Source organism: Ixodes scapularis, unplaced genomic scaffold, assembly GCF_016920785.2.
Source record: "Ixodes scapularis isolate PalLabHiFi unplaced genomic scaffold, ASM1692078v2 PGA_scaffold9__187_contigs__length_104089568, whole genome shotgun sequence".
Lineage (NCBI taxonomy): Eukaryota > Metazoa > Arthropoda > Arachnida > Ixodida > Ixodidae > Ixodes > Ixodes scapularis.
In genome coordinates, this window is record NW_024609884.1 from 73,472,551 (window position 1) to 73,485,051 (window position 12,501).

The 12,501-nt window shown below is 41.7% G+C and overlaps 1 protein-coding gene across 2 annotated transcripts in view; it reads left to right on the top strand.

Moving 5' to 3' along the window:
* LOC8027559 (glycerol-3-phosphate acyltransferase 1, mitochondrial) overlaps window positions 1-12,501 on the top strand; it is a 108,930-nt gene that overhangs the window by 60,199 nt on the left and 36,230 nt on the right. For both annotated transcript variants that reach the window (XM_029989315.4, XM_029989306.3), the window contains exons 4-10: window positions 6,090-6,163; window positions 6,267-6,374; window positions 6,433-6,476; window positions 9,315-9,393; window positions 9,507-9,603; window positions 9,673-9,809; window positions 10,928-11,024. In XM_029989315.4, coding sequence (XP_029845175.2) covers window positions 6,090-6,163; window positions 6,267-6,374; window positions 6,433-6,476; window positions 9,315-9,393; window positions 9,507-9,603; window positions 9,673-9,809; window positions 10,928-11,024 — 636 coding nt within the window. The remainder of the gene's footprint in view (window positions 1-6,089; window positions 6,164-6,266; window positions 6,375-6,432; window positions 6,477-9,314; window positions 9,394-9,506; window positions 9,604-9,672; window positions 9,810-10,927; window positions 11,025-12,501) is intronic.

Below are 12,501 nucleotides of genomic sequence, written 5' to 3' on the forward strand. Positions count from 1 at the left end.
TACTTTTGAGATTGAACCATTATTAGGGATTTTACAACACATGGAAGGTCAGTGTTGAATCTGTGGCAACTAAGTAATTAAACAATAAATCAGTTGAAAAATTTCCTAGGCTTATAGTAAATACTGCATCTCCACGTGATGAATGATGTTGATTGGGGTGAAGCTCGGGTGGTGCTGATGATACTGATTTTGGTCATAGGTAGTGCTGATGGTGTCGTTTTCATTCATTTCAGTAGGAGAATGTGTGGTTTTCTTCTTTTTCTTTTTTTAAGAAGACAGATGGAATGGCAACTCAGAACCCCCTACTATTTTTTTTTTCTTCTTTTTTTGATACTGATTTTGGTCGTAGGTAGTGCTGATGGTGCCGTTTTCATTCATGTCAGTAGAAGAATGTGTGGTTTTCTTTTTTTTTCTTTCTTTTAAGAAGACAGATGGGATGGCAACTCAGAACTCCCTACTCTTTTTTTTTCTTCTTTTTTTTTATACTGATTTTGGTCATAGGTAGTGCTGATGGTGCCGTTTTCATTAATGTCAGCAGGAGAATGTGTGGTTTTCTTCTTTTTTCTTTTTTTAAGAAGACAGATGGGATGGCAACTCAGAACCCCCTACTCTTTTTTTTTCTTCATTTTCTTGATTCTAATTTTGGTCATAGGTAGTGCTGATGGTGCCGTTTTCATTCATGTCAGTAGAAGAATGTGTGGTTTTCTTCTTTTTTCTTTTTTAAGAAGACAGATGGGATGGCAACTCAGAACCCCCTACTCTTTTTTCTTCTCCTTTTTCTTGATACTGATTTTGGTCATAGGTAGTGCTGATGGTGCCGTTTTCATTCATGTCAGTAGAAGAATGTGTGGTTTTCTTCTTTTTCTTTTTTTAAGAAGACAGATGGGATGGCATCTCAGAGCCCCCTATTTTTTTTTTCTTCTTTTTATTTTTTTATTTTTTTTTTCATCTTTTTTTTTTCTTTTTTTTCTTGCTCTCGCTGCTGAACTCACGAACAGGAGCTCAGGAGCTCTTGCTCGTGAGCTTACGAGCAGCGGCACACCGGACGGACATACGGACATCGCTAGCCCCTAAGGAGCTTCCCCCCTAAAAAATCTGCTCTCAACATTGTATGCCACACATATAACAACATATTGCAAAAAAAAAAAAAGCTATATTTTGATATTTGCCTTGAAGGTTGATATATCCCTCCTGCAAATCTGCAAGGAGCTCAAAATTTGTGCTTTGAGAAAATGCCGTTTTAGCATTAACTTCAATACAAATTCAAGCTGCATAGATGTGATAAATGGATATTATGGCACTAGTATTGATACACAAAATTTTAAACTTGCCAAAATGGCTGTAAATTTTAAGATCGCCATTTAAAGAGCGACTTTGCTTCATTTTTGTTTCTGAAAAACAACGCAGTCCTCTTCAGTATCACCTAGGAAGACCACACATCAAATATTACGACCCAGTTCCGTCTAAATGTTTCTTAAATGGTCTGGCAAACTTTTCAACTCGCCAAGTTGCCGAAATCGGCCGACTCGAGCGGGGGAATTGAGACGCAACCTACAGCGCAGTCAAGGCTCTGACGTGGGCGTAGCCAACATTGGAGCTAAACGTCGGCACCATGGCTCCTATTTGTTTGTTTTTACTTCTCCTGGCAAGCGTAACGGGTTACGTTAGCAATGCTTCCTCTCGGCACTCAGTGGTGTCCACAGGATTGGGCTGCGCAGCGCACTTCTTGGGAGCCGTTCCGCCGTTACCCGCCGTCTCCCGTATCACAGCCGCTGTCGTCGTCTCACCGTTTGGGATCATTGTCTCTCTGAGTTTCATTCTGAGTTTCATTCTACGGACACTACGTGCACAGACCTATGCTGCAGTTGTGCAGATGTCGTCCAATGTTGTAGACACCAAAACATGGTGAAGAGTGCGGTGGAAACGACACTTGCGCCTGGCACATGCCTGCCGCCCCTGCCGCAATTCCTCCCGACATTGCGTAGAGGATCACGTGACATCTCATACCACATGATGGCCAGGTTCTTGGCAGTCCGAGGCCAATGTTGCCGGACGGAGCCGAAGTTTTGGTTTCGGCTTGTGTTTAAAGTTAGGTTTAATGATATATATCCCCTTCTTTGCAACGCAAATGACATAGTGTCTTTTATTAATGCTTTTTAATGTGAAATCACTCATTATCCCAAAATCTCTGAAATAAAGTGGAGTTGCCCTTTAAGAAAAATTAAGTTTTTGGAAATTTTTGGAATCAAAGACTCATGTCCACTTATCGTATCGTTGCCCGGCCATTAAGAGGCCGGGCAACGGTATTGGGTAGGAATGTTTTTCGCTTTACTCAAGCATACTGGCACTAGTGGGATCCAAGAATACTTGGTTGGCAAAGCGCCCTGTGCTTTGCCAACCTTAATGCGCGGATATATGTTTAACATTGGCGGCATTTAATCGGCTCCAGGTCACGTGGCCGCTTTTTCTGGCTGTGAGTCGTGAGATTAAATGCTGTTAATTTTTCTCAGTTTTTTTCTGCAACTGCCATTGCATGGTGTAAAAAACCGGTGCGGGTTTCATAGGTTATGAAAGATAAGGTATAATTCTAAGCGGTATTTAAAAATAAATTGTTGCATTGTTCCTTTAAGGGGGACACTACCTGGGAATGTCAACTTTTGAACCGCTCACTCAATTGGCATGATATTTGCCAGTGGTGTTTGCAGCCATATAGAAGGAGGGCATGCAGAGTTCCAGCCCTGTGAACTAGTTTTATGAGGTACTATATCCCCAGTACATAGAATATGCTCAATGAATCTGTCTTTGAGAAATGGTGTTGATAACCACATATTTTTCTGGAGGAATGTATACTGGAATACCGGTTTCCGGTTATTATGAAAAGAAATGTAAGAAAATATGCATTTTCCAGGTATAAAAAAAAATATAGGAAAATGTTTTTTTACATATATTATGTTTTTTAAATTACAATTTTTCATAATAAAGGAACGTGAAGATGCAAAATCGAAAATGCAAAATCTAAGTTTATAGTAACCGGCTCCATAAAATTTCTGCATATAAGCCTCAAATATTTAGTCTCCCGATAGTTTCATACTGAAATTAGGTTTTTAGTAACAGACAAAGAAGGGTGTCTATAAAAAAAAAAAAAAAGTGATAACACTGAATATTTTCGTCAAAACAATGACATGGTCCTTTTTTAAAATTACGGTAGTTTACTCATCTCAGTGTCATCAAAAGTTTAAGCCTTATGTAGCTGTGGTAGGTCAGATGAAAAATACTAGTATATTCTATTAACTTTTTTTTCTAAACTGTGTTTTATATTTGTTTCGTGGCACTTACAATTTAAGCCTGCACTTAACAGCTATCCAAGTTTTGAGGAATTATGGTGCCAATGTTTTAGGGGTGAAGCTCCTTAGGGTCTAGCCTTGTCCGTCCGGCGTCCGTGCTCATATTGATCTTGCTGGTGCTCGTGCTCGTGTAAAGCAATATAAAAAAAATTAAAAAAAAAAACAATGAAAAAAAAAAAAAATGTTTGTGCAGTTGACAGGATTCGAACCTGTGCGGGGAGACCCCGATGGATTTCTAGTCCATCCCTTAACCACTCGGCCACGACTGCGGGACGAGTAGGGAGCTCTGAGATGTGGTAGTAACTCAAGAGCTGGGGATATCATGTATGAAACGTTGCATGTAGCTGTTCAATGTCTATACAGGAGAGGGCGCTGCGGTCAAATGCATAAATAATCGCGTTAAACTTTGCATGCATTGGCTCAACGTTTATAGACGAGAGGGGGCTGCGGTCAAATGCTCAAATGCGTATATAACCACGTTCCATACCACACATTCTCTTTCTGACATGGATGAAAACAAACAAAAGGCTGGGCATGCTGCCGCTCATCGTCTATGCAGACAAGCACCACCAGAGCTTCTCCCCAATCAACATCATTCACCACGTGGAGATGCGGTCAATTTTTTATTGGCTTTTACGAAATAGTTTTTCTCTTGTCAGACAGTTTCTAGGCAGCTCTTGAGTATCATACCCTCTTCCAGGTGGCTAAAAAATTACACTTTTCACTTGATTTTGCTTGGCGGTCAATTCACAGAAATTTATTTATGAATTTATTTATTTCACACACTATCAGTCCTATGTAGGATTATAATAGGTGTGGGTTAATAAATAATGCATGAAAGCAACTGTACAGCACATCACCACTCAGCTATTACAACAATAGCCCAAGGTACAAATATTTAGCGACCATGACACGAGTAAAACAATTCTAGAAATACAGTGAATCATCATTGTACGTATCAATTCGAGCGCAAAATGAGTATAAGCACTGACAGGCAACCACCGCCTCGGGGAGTAGATTCCAATTGCTGATAGTCAATGGAAGAAATGAATACATTAAGCAGTCCTTCAGGCACCGGTAGTGTAACTTGTGGAGTATGACTGTTTCTTTCTAGAGATCCTCGACTTGTGCGGTGTTAAATAACTATCGTTGTCAACCAAAAGCAGATTATTCCATATCAAATTAAAAAAAAATTTATGATTTTAAAGTTTTTTAGGTTTATTAAATATTGTTTCTGAATGTTCATTTCATTTATTCATTTATTCAACCCTTAAAGGCCCAATGGGCGTTACATAAGGGGGGGCAAGGAATATAAAATCGAAAATACAGAACAGCGCATGAAGCGAAAAAACAAAAACAAAAAAAACATCAATTATACATTTGTATACGCTATAAAAATAGCAGGGAAAATCCACACAGAAACAAATGAGGTCAAAAATCAGCAACATATCGTCTATGTAAGCACTCGACAAAAAAAAAATGATATTAAAAGAATAAAACAAAATAAGAATTATATAATAAAATATAAAAATAAGGTAGCCAACTGTGAAAACAATGTAGAAATCGCCTCACGGAACAGGCCGGTGTCGCTAATGTTGACTATGGTGTTGGGAAGGTCGTTCCAATCGCGGATGCCTCGCGGGACAGCGGAGTTAATAAACGCATTAGTTTTACCGGTTAGGTGCTTGAAACTTTTGCTATTAGTGGTTCGATGGGAAGATCTGTTAGGAGGCTCAAGAAAAGGTATATTATTATCGTGATAGTAGAGCTTATGGATGAGGCACAGAAGAGCAATTTTACCGCGGTTTTCGAGTAGAGGGAGAGAACACTGATTTTTTAGAGTAGAAACACTTATGTTATACGAATAACTCGATGTTACAAAAACGTGCCGCTCGATTTTGGACGGCTTCGATACATTAGGTTAAGTAGACTTGATGGGGGTTCCAGATTGGTGAAGCATAATCAAGTTTTGGGCGAACGTTAGTTTCGTAGGCTAGTTTACGGAGTCATTGTGATTTTAGTTGTAGCTCCTTGTGTTTACTGAGCTTCGGTGGGCTTTCAGACTTGCTACTTGTGACAATTTTTGAACTTGATAAGCTAAGTGAGGCATGCCAAATGTAGTGCTCAGAAAAAGATTTTACAGTATTTAAACTACTGCATCAATGGTGGTACAGTGCAATCCACTTATAACAATAATAAGAAAATCCGAAAATGCAATCGTTTAAGTGATGATCGTTGTATCTGGACAGAATACCCCATGCAAAAATGCATGGTCCTCTAGAAACTGATTGTTATAAGCGGTACTTCGTTATATCTGGTATTGTTATAAGTAGATTGCACTGTAGTACCACCATGGAGAGATTTGACTGAACACTCTTGTTCTCACATTTCCTTTTTTAAGCTGAGGAGTAGTTTAGTAGTGTAAAATTTTTTGACATAACATAGTATACTGAGATATTAATGCATGTGGTACAACCGCTAAAGTAAAGTACAGCAAAAAAAAAAAAGTTACTGTTCCAGTGCAAAAAGGTTTTCTACATACCATATTTTCCGGTCTATAAGATGCACCTGCGTATAAGTCGCACCGCCGAAAATTTTGGAAAAAAAGTGTGTCTTATACACCGGAAAATACGTTATGTTTCTCTAGTGTCACTGTTGAAAACAATGGGGTATTGCTGTTTATGTTCAGTCTTTTTGGTCGAAGCACTTATCGATAATGTGGCCTTATTTTTCTGTTTGTTTCAGTCTAGCTTCACTGTTGATGGATCCATCGTTCTGCATGGGCTCGACAATGCACTAACACTACCTTCCGATGGCAGGTGCGTGCTTTGGGTGGTCTGTTTTTTTTTTTTTTTTTTTTTTTCTGGACCTATCGAGAATTTAGACGTCTGATACTTTTGCTTGTCGCTTTGGATGACGCAGGAGTTGGTTGACGCCGCTCAAGTTCGTTAAGAACTCTATTTACCTCACCTGCAAGAGTATACCTCACGAGTATAAACCCATCTCCAAGAAAATGCTCCGTTCGGAAAGGTGAGGGTCTCCTTGGAAGTTGCCACTTGGTGAGCTGATTTGGTGGCTTCTCCTGCAGCATTCAGCGTGCCATTGACAAGGCCGTGCAAGACGACCCTGGAAGTAAGTCGCAACTATTAGGGACATGCGAGCAGGGAAACTAAAGTGCAAATTAAATTCTAATCAAGCAGTGGCAAGTAGTGGCCATAATGCTGAATCATATACCGAAACCCCTATTTGAAATGCACTGAAACGAGCACAACACGGCTGCCTCTCAAAATCTTCCGTGCATTTATTACGTATCATGTGGAACAAGGAGTGAATATTACTTAAATGGAGTGCTAATGCCCACGTGGTAATGAGAAACGTTGCTGGTTGGATGGACGAATACAGCCAGACCCTTCAAATCGGACAACGTCTTGTGCCACCTAGCCGTGGCACCTCACTTGACGTTGCAGGGAGCAACAGATTAGCAGATGAGGCGGGCTAAATTATCCTTGTCATCATCTTTGCAATAAATTGCCACTTTCTTGCTTTCCTCATGTAATGCATTGCTAGATGCCTTTGAGCTAAAATAACATAAATCAAGTAAAAAATGTTCTGAACATTACAACTAAGAAAGCCCTATAGCTAAGACATTTCTTTTCTATATCTTAGATTTGTAGTACACAGTTGGTGGCAAGATACATGAATTCAAAATGAAAGTTTGCATAGTTTGTGGCTTTGCATCGAGCACAGTGCAGTAGCCTGAACACAACTGCTTAATTTGAGGTATACAAGAAATAAAGTACTGTAAACGACTTAATTTTCGCGAATCATCTGCAATTCGCGAAAAATAGATCCCATGAACAATTCAGGCAAAATTTCAACACAGAGGAAGCTACAGTGAGGTGCTTGCGGCTTGCAAAAATTAGAGCCCGCGAATAATTAAAATTTTTCAACTTTGGCTCGATTCGTGAAAATTTGAGCCCGCAAAAATTGTGTCGTTCACGGTACTTTCTGTCGAAATGTTTAGTCAGTCAATGCTTCCCCAGTGCAGACATGATTTACAGCCGCCGACCGATTTTTCGCAGTTAGAAGGGACTAAAAAAACTTTCAAATAATACAGCAGTCCCAAAATTCAGCAAATTATAAAACACCTTTATTATTAGAAAATTCATAAATAGTGCCTTGTTTCATGTTACGCCTGTGCGCCTTGTTTCAGGTTGCACCTCCATTTTCTTCCGGCAACTTTCTATTGGCTTGAGAATCGCTGCCTTCTTTTCTAGTGTTATGGTCGAGTACTTTCTGCGCTGCTTAACGACACATTGCGATTTCAAAATAACAGATGGGGCAATTACATTCAAGCCAGCCAGGGGCTTCGGAACCGGGGGGGCAGGGGGGGCGTCCGCCCCCCTCATGTTTTTTTTGTAGGGGTCATGCCCCCCCGACGCTGAGGCTGACCCACAACCCTCCCTTAATGTAGTCAGAGCAACATGCTACCGCGCCTTCCAAGCTTGAAGCGGAATAAGAAAGGACAGCGACGTTTTGTCGGGACAAGAATTGGTAGTAAAGCTGATACCCCTGTTAAGGGCTGGAGTAAATGTTTCTTCTGAGCCAGCCTTGAGGCTCGCGTATTGGTCACATCTTAATCACTAGTAGCGGGATGGGGACAGCTTAGGAAAGGCACCTTTCTACCATTCCTTGTCATCGGAAAGGATGGCGGGGAGGAGGCCTCCCTCCGGCTCTGGAGGAGCCTCCCCAAACGTAAAACCTCTTGCCGCGGGAAATTGGTCTCTGGCAGAGCGCTTCGACGAACAGCAGTCCGGAGCATATGTCCTTGGAGGGACTGCACACTCTCTTTGACGAGTTTTGCTTGGGATCGGCTCTTTCAAGCTCGGCCATGCCAATACCGTGCCAATTAAGCGCACTGATTCCATAATGGCCGGAGAGGGTTCAGAGCTGGCCTAGCATGGGAGGCGCCCCTTGAAGTTTCTGCACGACGCCTAGACGCGAAAAGCATTTCTGCCATCCGTCAATCATTTTCATACTTTTGTTCGGTGTGACAGGAGAGGCCATGGAAACGCTCTTGCGTGCTAGATATTTTGAAGATCTCTTTTTGGTACTCAGAAAAGATTTCGGCTAAGCAAAGGTCGCTTCCTCCATTTCGGTTTTACCGCACGTACGATCTTCAAAGTTGGGGGGGGGGGGGATCTGGCACTGCAAGGATGTGAGCCTTGACCCCCGCCCCCCCCGATTAGAAATGACTTCCGGAGCCCCTGCAGCCAGCGTAGTCAGAGAACATGATTAACCCAGACGAAATCGAGATGAGAGGCGCGAGTCCACGACTGCAATGGCGAATGAACAAAGCCAAATGCTAACAACAATGATGATGATAATGACGTGCCGCTAGAGAAAAAAAAACATACAGCGCCTCCTAGCGATAGAACTTAGCAGTACTACCCAGGTAGCAATGCCAAACCAAGCCAGTCCATGTGCAGCCAACATAGAATCCAAAATGGCTTCTTCTTTGTGGCGTTTCCTGCTGATTGCTCGCGACGATTTTCTCCTAAAAATGGAACTTTCGGACTTCAAGCTGTTCGAAACATTGGTCTTGAATATGCACTATTTCTATCGAGTAGGTCACAGTTTCTCTTTTCGTTCTGAAATATCGAACAAGTCCGAAATATTGACGTCCAAAAAATGGGTTGGCGACTGTATACCCAGCAGAAGTTGATAGGAGTGTGTGTCTTGATATGGGGAGAGTGTCCTTGAATAAACCCAGACTTTGTCCAGCAGATAAATATCCAGTGTGTCGAAATTATGAGAAAACTAAAATTACGAGGAAGACGAAAGTCGAATTGAATTATCTGACCATTCACTATTTGATTTGAATTCAAAATTCAAATATTTGTGCACCCTAACAATTCTAGTACCAAAAAAACAACTGAAATCTGAATTGCGGTTTTTACAACCCATCAGCCGACAAGAAGGAGCACCAGCGGCGGGCCATCAGCATCTTTGAGCGCATGCGTGCAACCATTTCAACCGCTCTGTTGAGGTGCGCATTGCACGTTGGATATTTTTTGCCATTCTTTTCCAAAGTCCTTATATTTATGTCCTAGTTGAGCTGCTAGCTGTAACTAACTTGCTCCCTTCGCGTGGACTTTACAGGCTTGCTGTTTGGCTCATGCACCGACTCATGTCTCGCATGTTGACTGGTGTCTACGTGCCTAAGGGCCAAATCGATCTCCTGAAACGAGCAAGTGAGGTGCGTTTGAGTCTTCTCACTTGGCTGAATTAAACCAGAAATGTTTAAAAAAAGCACCTCCTCTTGCAGCACAACATTCCCATGGTGTACCTGCCCCTTCATCGAAGTCACTTGGACTACATTCTGGTGACCTTCTTGCTTTACCTGAATGAACTGAAGGTGCCTCTGGTGGCGGCTGGGGACAATCTGCTCATTCCACTGTTTGGGTAAGTGCTCTCCCTGAATCTTGGCGTGTTCCCTGCTGAGTTCTAACTTTGGTTAATTAAAGAAATTTGTTTGACTGAAAATTTCTGCAGGATCTGCGAGGGCACACATAAAATGAATAAACAAACGATTCGAGAAAATGTGAATATTATTTGAAGTAAGCTGGTAAATTTACCTTCTAAAATTTAATGTTTTCTCTTTGCTCACACTGAACATGAAAGTTTTATGAACAGGGCAAAGCACTCATGTAAAAATTTAAAAATGGCATGGTTTAGGACTTGACTGCATATCTCTGTACTATTCTGTTTGTCCTGGGTCGAAAAAGGCATGTAGGCAGCTATTTGTAGGGCTGAGAATGATGGCATGAGTATGTCTTCAGTGTAGCTTTTTATGTTTATTTAGATGCATAGTATTTGTAGGGCCACTTCTAGTTCTTTCGTGCCTGTGCTAGGGATGTGGCCTTCATTGCGACGTCACACTGATGATGTCCTGCAATGGTGCGGGCCTGACCGTGGTGCTGGAACGGTGATGAGTCCTAAGAAAGGAAACCCTCGGGTTGGTGTGTGTTGATGTAACACTGTGACATCACATGACACCATGACATCACATGACACCGAAGTCACGTGACACTGTGATGGTATGGCATGACGCGACTCGACGTCACATTGCACTGTGACGTCCTGTGACGTAAAGTCGCTGGATTACATGCTTTCCTGATAGTCACGTGGCACCCTGACATGACGGCACTGACATTATGTCATGTGACCTAACGTCACCTGACACTGTGACGTAAGGTGCCACCATGTCATTGTAACATCACTTCACGTGACATCATAACATGCGACACTGTTAAATGACGTGACCTGACAAAATATCACATGGTCATAAGATGTAAGGTCACATGACCACATCCTTTTCTGATGGTCACATGACACTGACATCATGGTGTCATGTGACCTGTGATGTGACGTCACATTATGATGTCAAAGTAACCACGTGGTGTGACGTCACAGTGTCACATGACATCAAGACGTCTGGTTACACCGTGTCATTTGGGAAATGCCGAAAAAACGGGTAGTTTTTTTTTTTTTTTTTACTTAAAATGACTTTTCTACAACAGAACCCTGCTTCGGGGTCTTGGAGGGTTCTTCATCAAGCGCAGACTTGATTTCAAGGATGGCCGTAAGGATCATCTCTACAGGGCAGTTCTCAAGGAGGTAATTGGAATGACTTGTATGAGTGCTTGATGGCTTTAAAGGGGCACTAAAGACGTTCTTGGGTTGGTCTTATTACGGCTATAACTGCATTGAATCACTCCAAGCAAGGGCAAGCACAAAAATCTTGTTAGGCCTTGTTGACACTTGTGAAAGACACTCTTGCCGTCGATTGAATTTTCTCATTGAAAAAGCTGTCTTTGCCACGTCTGCCATGCATGCGTGGCTTTGGCTCTCTTCAAGCTTTGCCAAAACGGCGAGGTTCTACAGACATTGCGGGTCGTCACGTCGTTTGTTAGGCTGTGCTGTCTTGTAGTTGCTTTGGCTGCATTTGATACCTGCTTTCACTCCAAGATAATCAACCTGGATAAAGTAAAGCCTCTCCAAGCAGCCAACACTTCCGTGCTACGCAATATAAAATATCCCAAACTTGGTACCGCTGACAGAATGCATGCACAACATTGTCTCGCTGATGCAAGAATAAACAAACAACCGGCAAACCGGAGGCGACTGGTGTATTATGTACCGCTTACGGCTTATTCGGCACCAGTTTTATTCCACAGCTTGTCCTTGTCGGCATTGCCTTTGTAGTTCAGATACCTCTTGTCCTAATGTATTGAATAATGAGGTCTCAATTAGTGCCTCTGCAACTTGGACAGGATGTAGATATCAGCAAACAGAATTTCTGAATTGCATTCCGATTGGCTTGCGGCAAGCAAAACATTTTCCTGGCGGCAAAATTGGGTTTTGGACTGAGGCTTCTCTGCCACCGGATATTCCGCTGACTTTTGATGCCCGGCATCGAAATCAATGCAGATTCTCCTCCTGCAGATCCACAAGTATGAGCACACCATCAGTAGTGCCCTTTTTTGCAGTAGAAAAATATCACTGTAGCATTTAATTGACATCATTCTTTTTATAGTTTTATATAATACTAAAGTGCTGCACATGTATATGTAGTAGTAGTAGTAGTAGTAGTAGCACAATGTGTCTTTATTCAGAGAAAATAATATGACCTACTAGCTTTTGACCCTAACCATTAGCAGGAAGGGGGTGGATGGGGACAATCGGGAATAGAGAAGACTGTTAGCTGCATGTAACTTCGGCAAGGTTGGCCTAGTTCAGCTCTAAGGCCCATAGTGCTTTACTTCATTAATATAAGTACAATAGTCCCTCAATATAACAAATTGTTCGAGACGGCAAAAAAGCCTGATATAAGTAAAGCGAAAGAGCCAAAAAAAAAGTGACAGCAGCCTTGAAGGGGGACGAGGGAACACTGCAAAAGATTTTAAAAATTTTTTAATTAAACGCATCTTGGTGATGAATAACTCGTGACACCTTTACCGGTCATTACACCCAATTGTTATTGTAAATTGCTACAGAACTCCATGTAAATCGAGTGATGAAACATATTCTGTGATAAAAAAAAAAAATTATGCGGAGTTTGCTGATAATTTTTTTCCAGGCATCAGTCCTCAAG